This window comes from Scylla paramamosain, unplaced genomic scaffold (assembly GCF_035594125.1).
Source record: "Scylla paramamosain isolate STU-SP2022 unplaced genomic scaffold, ASM3559412v1 Contig11, whole genome shotgun sequence".
Taxonomy (NCBI): domain Eukaryota; kingdom Metazoa; phylum Arthropoda; class Malacostraca; order Decapoda; family Portunidae; genus Scylla; species Scylla paramamosain.
This window is the reverse complement of record NW_026973676.1, coordinates 785,001-799,245: the sequence shown is the minus strand read 5'-3', so window position 1 is coordinate 799,245 and position 14,245 is coordinate 785,001. Positions and strand designations below refer to the sequence as shown.

General features: G+C 43.3%; 1 protein-coding gene across 4 annotated transcripts in view; it reads right to left on the bottom strand.

Moving 5' to 3' along the window:
- Positions 1–1,541: 1,541 nt before the first annotated feature.
- The window catches only part of LOC135097079 (uncharacterized), a 33,719-nt gene continuing 21,015 nt past the window's right edge, over positions 1,542–14,245 (bottom strand). For all 4 annotated transcript variants that reach the window (XR_010265365.1, XR_010265367.1, XR_010265366.1 and 1 more), the window contains 6 exons: positions 11,516–11,685; positions 4,290–4,426; positions 3,989–4,096; positions 3,513–3,650; positions 2,707–2,879; positions 1,542–1,902 (listed from right to left, as the gene is read on the bottom strand). Coding sequence is in view for 1 of the 4 variants with exons in the window: in XM_063998844.1 (XP_063854914.1) it covers positions 4,350–4,426; positions 11,516–11,685 (247 nt within the window). In the remaining 3 variants the exon portion in view is untranslated. The remainder of the gene's footprint in view (positions 1,903–2,706; positions 2,880–3,512; positions 3,651–3,988; positions 4,097–4,289; positions 4,427–11,515; positions 11,686–14,245) is intronic.

Genomic DNA, 14,245 nt, shown 5'->3' with positions numbered 1-14,245 from the left:
CAAGAAACGGTATCCACAAAGAATTTCTGCGGTTGGCGGGTGGAGGTTGCTAACCCCCTCAGCGTTCTCATTGGCTGCCCGAGTGATACGTCACTGACTCGACGTCACATGCAAGGCAGCCAATCCCAGGATGCTTTGTGTTATTGCAGAGGAAATCATACGGCATTGTTTACAAACTTTGATACAGCGTCACACACCCAATGTCACCACTCACCGCACTCAACTGTCCTCACGATGCTTTCATCATGGCTACTGAACCCCCTAAGAAAACAAGGAGACAATGATTCACTGACACCGAGGCCTTGACCTTGGTGGAGGTGGTGTAGAATCGGGGTGCGGTGGACAGCAAAACTGACACCACAAAAGGGAGTCACGCGACATTGTTTACAAACTTTGATAAGGCAACCCCTTCTACCCTTGGTATAGGGCTGCTCTTCTGAGACCAAGGACCACTTCCTGCTCCTTTGGCAGCGTGTCTACTCCTACCACACTGCACTTCGCTACCCACTCTCCACTCTCCACCCTGATGAGCATCACATCTCTCAACCTGCCCAGACTCAGCCATCTTCCCCTCACGGCAATTGCCTATCCTGAGGTCCAGAGGAAATTGAAGGACCTGCGACCCATGTCAAGAACAAGGGTGGTGCAGAACAGCGTCACACTGCAGGCACTGGCGAGTTAATCGGTTATTCTTATCACATTTTGGTTAGCATAGTTGCAGACCGAGCATGGTGCGGTTGACACAGAAGAGGGACAGAGAGCTATATGATTGTTATTACTGTGAGATTTCCTCAAAAATGGTGTGACGTCCTGCTGCAAGTAAGTGAAATCATGGCTTATGGTTCCAGCAGACACACAGAAGGGTATTCTTTTACTCTTTCACCAGTCTCAACATGGCTTTTCTTCTCCTTCTCATCAGATACATCTTGTCATTCCAGACTAATTTGAACCCCACACATACCAACTGCAAATTAATTATGATAATGACAGCAATTGTTAAACAGCTACATGTACATATTTTTTTTTTTAGAGAAGCAAGGTTATTTTAGATATTTGAGGTTAGGTTAGGTTAGGTTATATTATTTTGGTTTTGTTAGATTACTTTGGTAAGGTTACATCAGGTTTGATTAACATACTAATTCAGTGTAGGCCAAAAATAACAAAAAGCAAATAGTTTAGTTTCATGTGGAAAAGATAAACAGATGAAAGAGTAAAAATTTATCCACACTACCATATTTGATTCATATTTTGTCTTGACCTAATTGCTGATGGAATTTAATTAACTGATGTTTTGGGCATCGCTGAACATTGTTTTGAGTAATATGAACAAATTCCTCTGTATGACTTTCAGTTACATATTGGGAGAAGAAAAAAAAAGTTTCTTTCTGGTCAGCCTTTGGGACACAAACTGCTGTAATAAATTTTATTTCTTGAACATTGGTTTTACTTTGTTGAGGAAGGAGGGTTGGGTTATGGTTAGGTTAGTTAGGTTAGGTGATTGTTAGCAGTGCTTAAAACCCCTGCAGTTGTATAAAAAGAAGTTTGCTCTTGTGTACATGTTGTATTTCATTATTGGTGCTGTTACAAAATTTACCCATATAGTCAATAAACATAACCAAGAACCAACTAAGCAATGGATTATAAATAGGAGTATGTACAGTACCTCTGGCAGTCAGGTCTGAGACAGTGACCACTGCAGTGCTAGATAACATTATTGTGCTCTAATGCATTCATGATTTACACCAAGTTGATTTGGCTTTACATGTGAACTTCTAAGTGGATGATAATTGCAACATTCATATCCATGCAGGTGGGGGCCTCCAGATGAGACAACACACACTGCTGTGGAGTTGGTCATGCTGTGGATGTTGTCTCACACAGCATTTGCAGGACTGCCATACCCTGAAAGTGATGGTGCCACACTGCATAAGTAAACTAACAAAGGTCAAATTACATTTTGTAAATTAATGCTGTTTTTAAGTTCAGTACTGTAATGTAACAATAATTGTGCTACAGCATCATCTTCCATGGGGCTGGCAGCATCATGTCCAACACTCATCTTCATGAATGTAGATATCTGCACATTTGCTCATCAACTCAGCAAAACCATGTGATAAACACAGACATGACTAGGTTGACTGCTAATTAAAAGAAAAATTTGTCAATAAAAACATCACTCAAACAATACCAGCTGCAGTAATGACAGCTTTTTTTTTTTTTCCAGAAGTGTCAGGGCCTCTAGGACCACAGCCTTCCACCAGCAGTGGTGTTGGAGCCATCCAACACCACTGCTGGTGTCACTGGGTCCACAGGGGCCTCTGGATTTGACAATGGTGTATCATCTGCACTGGATGAGAACATCTTTGTTCAAATTATGCTCATTATAGATGACTACATGCAATGGTGAATAACATGTTAACATGTATTCAGTTGTGTCCTCCAGTACAATGAACACTGATTATACATATGCAACTCCTGCCACTAAGTCTGTTGTTCTTGCTACTTTGACCTAATTTTTTATTTTATTTATTTTTTTATTTATTTATTTATTTTTTGAGGAATACATCTCTGAGGCATATAAAGTGTTGATTCCATAAGTGCATCACACCACCAGCCTGGGTACAGTATAGCAGAAAGGTCCAAGGAGCAAATGAGGTAAAAGGACACAGCAAGATAGCATGACATGTAACTTGAAATACCACTTACTTTGTAACTTGAGGTGTAGTCATGTTTGCTTCTAAACTGTATTTCAGATGGCCACTCTGACTTGGAAGTTCTCTCTCAAGCACAGGAAACCCAACAGCAGATTCATCCGAGCATGGACGAGCTGGTGATGGTGCAGCTGGCTGTACAAAACATGTCCCAGGCACTTTGCCAATCTGTTGAAGTGCAGAGGAACATTGTGCATTCATTGCAGCAGCTGGTAACACTTACTGAGCACTTCATTAATGCCAACACCACCCACCAATAATTTATAGCATTCTAATGTTTACCTTTCATAAGTTTACCTTTATTAAGTTATTAATTTATAAGACTAAGTTATCAAATTAAGTTATATTAAGTTATATTTCTTTTCTGTAGAATTAAGTTGTAGCAATTCTATCATTAACCTCTAGCAGCATGTTAATGTTAGTGCAATATAATACCAAACTTCACTGTGATACCTACAATGCTTCTGTGTTACTTAAAGTACAAAAGTAAGATTAGTGTTTTGTGGTGACCTGCTGGTGGATATTTCTGTAAATAAGTTTATTTACTTTTTTTTTTTTTCAGGATGTGAACTATACTCATATGTTATATTTTTCTTTTCTTGCAAAGACTTTGGTAATTGGTAATTTTATTTTATTTTTAAATAAATCTACAGCACTTTTTTAATCTATTTGTGTTATTCATACCTAATACTAGCAAGCCACTTAAGTATTTGCTGAATTTAAATGGTGCACTGATCTCTTTCATTTAGTATGCAGTGATACATGGAAAACAATTAATTCACTCATTACATGATTACTGACCTCACTTCCTTACTGCATTGCTGGAAGAAGTTTTGTATGATTTCTTGCCACACAATTCTGCCTGAAGCACACTGACCCCTCTACAGCACGGCAGGGTTGGTATCAGCATGGGGCACTGCTTCATCCTCAAGGTGGTAGCTGGAAGCAGACTTTTGTGAGGGTCTGAGAGGTCTAGGGACTGGAACCTAACTGTTCCATTTGTTTAAAGTTTATATTGTATGAGAGGAATAGTCATGCAGTTTGACATTTAGCATTTTGATGATCTAAAACTAGCCCAAACCATAATGACTTTCAAGACATCTTTGTAGGGGAAAAAAAAAAAAAAATCATTTTCATTAAATGATGGTACACTTCTGACAAATATTATTACCCTAACAACAAGTGTAAGAACATTCATGACTGTACTCGGTTAAATCTAATGTCCATGATACAGATATATCCTGTCAACTACCAGAAAAATAGTGACAAGTACATACGTCATCAGGAACTTGATGCAGCAGTTGTGTAGGAGCAGGCAAGCATTAATTATTTTGACACACTTGATGGGTCTGTACTGCAAGCCGCCTCCACAAGAGTGCAGGCACCTGTGAAAAGTGAGATTTCATACTACAAGAGGATTCATTACTTATAAAGGAGTATATCAAGTGTTCATTTATAACTAATGTCAAGGCTTATCACACTATGTTTTCTTATGCAATACCAGTAACCATGTGCAGTCACATGAAAATCAATAAAATACATGGTTGGGTAAACATGTGATGCAATAATGCTATATACCTGGCAATCTGGAGCAGTAGCTGAGGATCACTCCACTTGCATCACAAACAAGTTGGATGTTCAGAGGGAGTGATACCTTTTCCAGTTAAAGTAGAGGGCCTCATCCACACTTTGGCCCTTCATGGCAATGTGGCTGCCTGTGCACACAAAAGAAACTATTACATGATGATCATGTTACACAGCAGCTATATATATATATATATATATATATATATATATATATATATATATATATATATATATATATATATATATATATATATATATATATATATATATATATATATATATATATATGTAAGAAGTTGAAGTGGGCGCGCCTGCGAGAGGCTCACAGACTAGTCAGCGAGTCCCGCCAAAACGAGTCTTAAGGCCCTGGAGGTTTGTTGTTGTGGGAATTTTGGCGGGAGAGGCGAGCGAGAGAGAGAGACAGGGTGCAGAGTAGTGGTGGATTTGCCATTTGATTTGCAGGTATGTTATTGGGATTTGTTGTATTCTTTCATGGTGAAACAGTGTACATTGGGGGACATTATTGGGAGATAGGGTGGTGATTTGTACGCTTGGTTGGCAGGAGTTTGGTCTTGGCAGTGTGCTGTGGGACGTCAGTGAGGTGGCACCGTAGCAGATACTGTGAACTAGGAGGCTGCAGTGAGGAACTTGCTGTCCCTGGCTGCTATGGTGTTAGTATCGCCGTGCATGGAGGAAGAGCTGCAGTACTTCAGGGTAGTGGTAGTGGCGTACCTTCAGCGCGTTGGGTCGGTGTGCGGTTGGGCCTATAGGGTGTGAGGGTCCTGGGGGTACTGGTTAGGGTGGGACTGTCAGTGGCATATAACATTTCTTGTGTTGGTGCGTGAAGTGTTTATTTCTCCTGTTTATTTGTATGTGGATTTACCCATTTTCTCATGGGATCAGGTATTTTGGAGTGCCAGCAGTGTGGCCTCTAAGAGTGTTAAGCACTCATATTTTATTTGTGTTTTCTTTATTATGTACTCATTTGTGTTTTCTTTATTATGTATTCAATCATTAAATTTTTAAATTGTGGCCCAGGTTTCTGTGAACCTAAGCAGGAGGTTTAAATTAATCAGTGGGTTCTTGTGGTGAGTGCTTGGTGAGCCTAATTAAGGTAGGTTAACTGTGCCCTAGTTTTGCACTCATTACAATTGGTAGCAGAGCGTAGTTCTATGCCCTTTTGGGGAAATTGTTTCAAACTCCTGCTTGGGTCCAGTGCTTTTGGCAATATCCACTTAAGTGTTAGTGTGGCACTACTCCTGCACAATGGAGGATTTGTTGTGTTTGGGTGATGTTGATGGCCAAGGTGTAGCTGGGGTTAAAGTTGGGTGCAAGGAGGAGAGCAGGGAGGTGGAAGTGACCCCAGAGGTAGTTGATAAATTAATCAGTAGCAATGCTCAGTTATCCCAAGCAGTGGCACAACTGTGTAATAAGTTTGACCAAATGGGGCACATGCAAAACATGGTGTGGTCACGTCCTGTGCCCACTATTGGAAAATTCTCTGGAAGGGTACGGAGGGCCAGTGAGTTGGATGACTGGGTAGAGGATGCCACAGAGAAAATAAAGCAGCTGGGATTACAGGGCTCTGAGGGAGTGTCATACCTGTGTGGGTTCTTGGAAGGCCCAGCCCGTCGAAGGGTCCGCAACAGTACTGTGAAGACTGTGTCTGACCTTTTTGATTGTTTGAGGTCTGCTTTTGGACCAGAACTGAATTATACAGACTTAGAAAAACAGCTGCATGCTCGGGTTCAACAGCCAGGTGAAGGAGTGTGGGAATTTGCTGATTCTCTGGGTGTTATTGTGGATAAAATGTACAAAGTGAGAGACAAGGGAGATAAAGAACGGCAATGGCTGCTAACTACATGGTTCTGTAGGAATTTGAGAGACAGAAAAGTAGGAGTGAAGTTGGGAAAATGGTGGGAAAAGCACCAGCCTGTGAAGTGGGAGGACATGGTTCAGCGAGCAGCAGACCAAGTGAGTGAGGCTGAGCGGATTGTGAAGGAAGAAGCAGAGTTAGTGAGTGGGAAAAAGCCAGAGAGAGTTGTGAGGAGTACCCTTTCTTCACCATCTTGCTCCTTGTGTGGACAACATGGACACTTGGGATATCAGTGTGAACGGTTCAAGGAGTTGGTGTCCAAGACAGCGGGAAACGGGAGTCCTTGAGAACAAGGGGCCAGCTCTCAAGGCCTGACGACAGGGCCCCCACTACAGCTCAGATAAGGAGTGTGACTAATGTGACCGAGGAACGGAATGATGTAAAAAGAGGGAAAGTTAAGTTGTTTGGAAAGACTCTGAGGATAGATGCGTTGGTGAATGGTATACCTGTAAGTGCTATGGCTGATTCTGGTGCTGAGGTCAGTCTGGTGACAGAGGAATGGTACAAACAGCACCTCCTCCCCAAGCAAGCTGTGATCTATGGGATGGACATTCGGATTACAGATGCAAATGGGAGGGAAATTCCCTGTTTGGGTTATGTGAAGGTGAATGTGGAAATTGAGGGAAAAAGTGTTAAAGACTGTGGACTTTTTGTGAAAGGTGGTGGTGGGGAGAGTGGTGTGGTGCAGGGCACTACATTGCCAGTGTTGTTTGGGATGAATGTGTTGAAGGGAGCCGTGCACCTGGGGCTAACTGAGAAGTGGGGCAGGTGTGTCCGTGCCATTGAGGCAAAATTGAGGGTGACACAACAGCCTCTGGGGTTTGCTGTAATTCAGCAGCAACAGGATTTAGTAATCCCGGCTGGTACCAGAAGAATAATGAGAGTGTTTGTGGAAAGTTTACAGGAAGTAGATGTAGATAGTGTGGTGTTGGAGCCCTTAGTGCCTGGTGAGGGCTACTGGGTGCCTGAAGGTTTGTGTATATTTCCCAGTTATACCAGAGTGGTTAAGGGTGAAGGATGGCTGTCAGTGGGTAACCTGGGACAAGCAGATGTGCAATTCAGGCCACAGTGGAAGGTAGCCAAAGTTTCTCATGGAAGGGAGGTTACTGTGGGAAGAGCTCACACACACACAGTAGCTCAGACTGCACCTCCTTCAGTGGTTAAGGAGTTCAAGGACAGACTAGGGGTGCAGGTGGATGAGAGTCAGCTTGATTCAGCACAGTTGGAGAGACTGGATGGATTGATCCATGAGTACGGAGATGTGTTTGCTGAAAACGAGCAGGATTTGGGATGTGCTACTGGAGTGGAGCATGAAATTCACCTCAATAGTGCAGTGCCCATTCGCCTTCCATACAGACATATTCCTCCCCCATGTATCACTGAGGTTAAAGCTCATGTAAAGGGACTGTTGGAACAGGGAGTGATAGAGGAGAGTGTGAGCCCATATGCAGCCCCAATAGTGATGGTGAGGAAGAAAGATGGTTCGCTGCGACTTTGTGTTGATTATCGAAGGCTGAACGAGGTGACAGTGAAAGATGCCTTCCCATTACCAAGGGTACAAGACACACTAGATGCATTAGCCGGGGCGCAGTATTTTTCTTCTTTTGATTTAGCTGCAGGTTATCATCAGATTCTTGTGCGGGCAGAAGACCGGCCCAAGACTGCTTTTGTAACACCATTTGGCCATTATCAATATGTGCGCTGTCCTATGGGGTTATCCAATAGCCCAGCAACATTCCAAAGGTTTATGGAGTATGTGTTTAGCGATCAGGTTTTTGTGACTCTTTTGGTGTATCTGGATGATTTGTTGGTGTTTGCTCGGAGTGTGGATGAGCATCTGGATAGACTGGAGGGAATGTTGAAGCTTTTGAGGAAACATGGGCTGAAGTTGAAACCTTCCAAATGCCACATACTAAAGCCCCAGGTTAGGTACCTTGGATTTATCATTTCTAAGGAGGGAATTAATACAGACCCAGAGAAAATACGGGCTGTACAGGAGTGGCCAGTTCCGCGCACTGTTAGGGAGGTCAGGGCATTTGTCGCATTCTGCTCCTTTTACAGAAGGTTTGTGAAAAATTTTGCGAAGGTGGCTGCTCCGTTGCATGCTTTGATGAGTGGTGATTCTAAGGCAGCAGTGAGTGATTATTGGGGGAAGGATGAGGCCAGAGCATTTGCCTTGTTGAAAGAGAAGTTAAGTCAGGCTCCAGTGTTGAAAAGTGCAGATTACAGCAAGCAGTTTGTGGTGGAGACAGATGCTAGCTTTGAAGGACTGGGAGCAGTTTTATCTCAGGAGCATGATGGGAGGTTGCATCCGGTGGCTTTTGCAAGTAGAGGTCTCAGAAAGTCAGAGCGGAACATGAGCAATTACAGCTCTAGGAAGTTGGAGCTGTTGGCTCTGAAGTGGGCAGTGACAGAGCAGTTTAAGCACTATCTGGTGGGTGGACATTTTATAGTGCTGACGGATAATAATCCACTGGCACATTTGAACTCTGCCAAGCTTGGGGCAGTGGAGAGTAGGTGGCTGGGTGACTTGGGAAGGTTTGATTTTGAGGTGAAATACCGGCCAGGGAAGGAGAATGGTAACGCGGATGGATTGTCGAGGAGGCCCCAGGAATTGATTGAGGGAGGGGAGGAAGAGAAGGAGATATGGGAAACCAGTCCTAACACCTCGGTGAAAGGGGTGGCTGTGATGCAGGTATGGCGTGGTGCCAGTAAGGAGCAGCTTAGGGATATGCAACAGTCTTGTCCAGTTGTAGGGAAGTTGTGGAGACAAATGATTGGTAGAGTGAGGCCAGCAGAACTAAGGCAGTTGCTACAAGTAGAGGAGTTTAGGCAATGGTGGAGAGTGAGAGGGTCCCTCATTATGAGGCATGGGGTGATCTACTGGCGTGGAAGGGAGACAGATTCTAGGAAGTGGAAAGTGGTGTTGCCAGTGAATCAGAGACAAGAAGTGCTTAAAGCCGCTCATGATCAGTGGGGTCATCAAGGGGTTGCTAGAACAACGTCACTAGTGAAGGATAGGTTTGCTTGGCCAGGACTACATGAAGACATCAAATTGTATGTGGCAAAGTGCAAAGTCTGTGTCATGGGGAAGGAGGAGGGTGTGCGGGCCAAGACTAAGTTGGGTACGTTGGAAGCCAACCGCCCCTGGGAAGTGTTGGCTGTTGACTTCACTTTGCTGGATCCGGCCAGGGATGGCAAGGAAAATGTATTGGTGGTGACGGATGTGTTTAGCAAGTTTGCCCTGGCCTTTCCTACTAAAAACCAAAAGGCAAGCACAGTAGCCAAGATCTTGGTGGAGGAGATTTTTCACCGTTTTGGTTGCCCAGAAAGGGTACATAGTGACCAGGGTAGGAATTTTGAGGGAAAGTTAGTGCAGGAACTATGCAAGTATTACCATGTAGCCAAGTCTCGTACCACCCCGTATCACCCTCAAGGAAATGGGATCTGTGAGAGGTTTAACCGCACCTTACATGGGATGTTAGTTACCCTTGGTCAGGAACAGCGGGAGCATTGGCCTAGGCACTTGTCAAGCCTCACTGCCATCTATAATACCACACCCCATGCTGTCACTGGTTTTTCACCCCATTATTTGTTGTTTGGTGTGGAGCCCCATTTACCTTTGGATAGGTTCTGTGAGGAAACTGATAGTGAGCCTACTAACCATAGCATGTGGATTAGGAAGCTCAGAGAGACACAGGAGGCTGCTTGGAAAGCAGCTAAGTTGAACATCAAGAGTTACCACAATACCAATAGGTGGAAGCGTCAGGAGCAAGGAAAAGCAGAGCCATTGAGGGTGGGACAAAGAGTGTTGCTAAGGGACAATGCAGTACTAGGTAGGAGGAAGATTCAGCCTAAGTTTGCAGCTGAGGTGTGGGAAGTTGAGGAGGTGTTGGATGGGGTGAGTGGGGTGTATAGGGTCAGACCAGAAGGTGAGTCCGGCTGTAGTAAGGTGTTACATCGCAGTAACTTGCGTCCTTGGAATGGCAGTGAGGGCCATGCAGGGACAAGTAATGAAGTGCCAGCAGGGACAAGTAATGAAGGGCCAACAGAGGAGGAAGAAGTAGAAATGCCAGATATGACAGAAGTGTTAAAGCGCTTTGGGTTTCCAGAACCGGACTCAGAGGAACAAGTGGACTCAGTGGTTGAGCAGGAGGGAGAGGATGCCCTAGGGCCTGGTGAAGAGCCAGATGAACAGAGTGGTGAAGGCTCAGAGCAGGTTAAAGGGGTTCAGGCCCCTCAACTCAGGAGGTCTAGTAGGATTGCTGAAAGGGGTGCAACGGGTTCGTCTTGTGTTGGCTGTGGGGATTGTGCATGAGGGCATGCACAAAGTTCAGGGGGGGTGAGTGTAAGAAGTTGAAGTGGGCGCGCCTGCGAGAGGCTCACAGACTAGTCAGCGAGTCCCGCCAAAACGAGTCTTAAGGCCCTGGAGGTTTGTTGTTGTGGGAATTTTGGCGGGAGAGGCGAGCGAGAGAGAGAGACAGGGTGCAGAGTAGTGGTGGATTTGCCATTTGATTTGCAGGTATGTTATTGGGATTTGTTGTATTCTTTCATGGTGAAACAGTGTACATTGGGGGACATTATTGGGAGATAGGGTGGTGATTTGTACGCTTGGTTGGCAGGAGTTTGGTCTTGGCAGTGTGCTGTGGGACGTCAGTGAGGTGGCACCGTAGCAGATACTGTGAACTAGGAGGCTGCAGTGAGGAACTTGCTGTCCCTGGCTGCTATGGTGTTAGTATCGCCGTGCATGGAGGAAGAGCTGCAGTACTTCAGGGTAGTGGTAGTGGCGTACCTTCAGCGCGTTGGGTCGGTGTGCGGTTGGGCCTATAGGGTGTGAGGGTCCTGGGGGTACTGGTTAGGGTGGGACTGTCAGTGGCATATAACATTTCTTGTGTTGGTGCGTGAAGTGTTTATTTCTCCTGTTTATTTGTATGTGGATTTACCCATTTTCTCATGGGATCAGGTATTTTGGAGTGCCAGCAGTGTGGCCTCTAAGAGTGTTAAGCACTCATATTTTATTTGTGTTTTCTTTATTATGTACTCATTTGTGTTTTCTTTATTATGTATTCAATCATTAAATTTTTAAATTGTGGCCCAGGTTTCTGTGAACCTAAGCAGGAGGTTTAAATTAATCAGTGGGTTCTTGTGGTGAGTGCTTGGTGAGCCTAATTAAGGTAGGTTAACTGTGCCCTAGTTTTGCACTCATTACATATATATATATATATATATATATATATATATATATATATATATATATATATATATATATATATATATATATATATATATATATATATATACCATCCCTGCATTGGATATGCATACAGTATACATAAATTACCATCAATGGTCCCAATAACCCTTAGGAAATTTTTAATCCTGAAGAACTGGTGTGCAGTTCTCCTTTGATCAAGGTGTGTTGGAGGCATCTTGATTTCCTGCACCGACTTAACACTCAACACGGTGCACACACACACTTGAAGACCCTGCTGACACTTGCTTGCATAGGTCCTGAAAGCAGATTATAAGCCATTAGTTTTCATTTTGTTTATTTATTTATCTTAAATAAGATACATGTTTCTGCTGTAAGAGAGAGAGAGAGAGAGAGAGAGAGAGAGAGAGAGAAAAAAACAGCAGCAGAAATGTAATGTGATCCTTGTACATGTAATGCAGTGTTGTTTCCATGTAAACATATACAAGGATCACGTTATGGGGACATAAACCATTACGTGATAAATAAGTGGGAAAGTAGTAGTAGTAGTAGTAGTAGTAGTAGGACGAGGAAAAGTAGGATGACGACGACAATGACGATGATGGCTACGACGATAAGGAGGAGAAAAGGCAGAATGATGATAATAATAATGATGATAATGATAATAATGATGGTAGTAAGAAGAAGAAGAAGAAGAAGAAGAAGAAGAAACAAAAAAAAAAAAAAAAGAGAGAAAGAAAGATCCGGAGGAACAGAAGGAAAAAGAAGAAAAGGAGAAGCGTAAGATACGACTTCCGCCAAACGCCAAACACGAGGACTAAGGTTCAAGACAACAGTGAGGTGCACAAGACGCAAACTGAGACACATGTAGTGAAGGTGACAGGACAGATAGAAAGGATGGCTGGGGCACACAGAGAGGATAACAGAAGACAGAACACCTGGAAGACTTACTCGTATGTTTGGAGAAGTGGCAGGATGAAGATGGAGAGGCAGGCCAAGAGCTGCATGGGAGGGTCAGTGGAGCAAGCAGCTGGAGGGAACACTTGCACACAACTGAACCTTCGGGCCGCACCCTATACAAACAACTTTCTTCACCTTCAAGATGATTATTGTTGTTGTTGTTGTTGTTGTTGTTGTTGTAATATCCCTACAAGTTTATCAGCCTCCTGTACCTTCAAATTGTTGTTGAACATTTTAACTGATGGTCCCACATACAGCTAGGCCCTAACACTGTATACTAACAAATTTAGACCTCACACACCAACCTCAGAATTTCTTCATAATTACGCAGAATTATCATTTCTTACACGTGTCCACTTAACTTACAACATCTTGTGATAGGATTATTATTATTATTTTTTTTATGACTCACATAACAATCTGGGAACATGGCTTTTACAGTTTCACATTGTCACAAAGCGTACACAGGGATGTTTCTTCCGCTATCGCACCATTCTCCTCTCTCTCTCTCTCTCTCTCTCTCTCTCTCTCTCTCTCTCTCTCTCTCTCTCTCTCTCTCTCTCTCTCTCTCTCTCTCTCTATATATATATATATATGATTGAAGGCTAGTTGGTATTACCAGGATGGTCAGTGAAGGGAGAGGAAAGCCAAAGCTGGTGGTGAACATTGAAGTCTCCAAGAATGGAGATCTCTGCAAAAGGGAAGAGGGTCAGAATGTGCTCCACTTTGGAAGTTAAATAGTCAAAGAACTTCTTATAGTCAGAGGAGTTAGGTGAGAGGTATACACCACAGATAAATTTAGTTTGAGAGTGACTCTGCATTCGTAGCCAAATGGTGGAAAACTCGGAAGATTCAAGAGCGTGGGCACAAAAGCATGTTAAGGCATTGCACACATAAATAAATAAGAACACCCTGTACTTTACGAAAATAAAAAAAATAGTGAAGCTATACCAAGAAGAGAATTACGAATATGTATGAGGGAAAAGTTATGTGTATAGGGATAGGTAGTTATGTAGTGTAGTTATGTAGTGAAGTTATAAAAAAGTTATTTGAGGTTACACTGACTCAAAAAAGTTACACATAAGCTACTATTTGTATGGATACGGAAAAGTAATTGATATTGCGGTAGTAATGATACACAGGAAAAAGACACAAAGATGAATAGAAAAGAATCGAAAGAAATAATAACAAAGGAAAAAAAAGAGAATGAATGATAAATGAAACAACACAGGGAGTGTTGTTTCATTTAAAAAGTGAGAAAATATAAACTCTCTCTCTCTCTCTCTCTCTCTCTCTCTCTCTCTCGCCACCTAAGCTCATTAGAACCCTTTTATCATCATATCATCATGCATTTGGCATATACTTATATCTCCTCCACTTCCTCCTCTTCCTCCTCCTCCTCCTCCTCCTTCTCTTCCTTCTCCTCCTCTTACTCCTTCCTTCTGACATCCTCAGTCTTTCTCTTCACTCCTCTTCTCTTCATCTGCTCCTCCCCTATGCATTTTACCTCCTCCTCCTTCTCGTCTTCCTCCTCCTCCTCCTCTTCCTTAGTTACTTGTAAAAACAGGCATTTCTTTTAAATGACTACCATGCTCTCTCTCTCTCTCTCTCTCCTCTCTCTCTCTCTCTCTCTCTCTCTCTCTCTCTCTCTCACACACACACATCGTTTATTACTTAGAGAGAGAGAGAGAGAGAGAGAGAGAGAGAGAGAGAGAGAGGGAGATGAGAGAGGCGAGGAGAAGAGAGAGAGAGAGAGAGAGAGAGAGAGAGAGAGAGAGAGAGAGAAACAAACCAAACAGGCGGTATTCAAGGAAGGCATCAATAAGTGACCAAAATGAAGTCTTGGAACGGGAATCGCTTTTGGAATCAGTAGCACACTCACCCAATCCCGTTAGCACC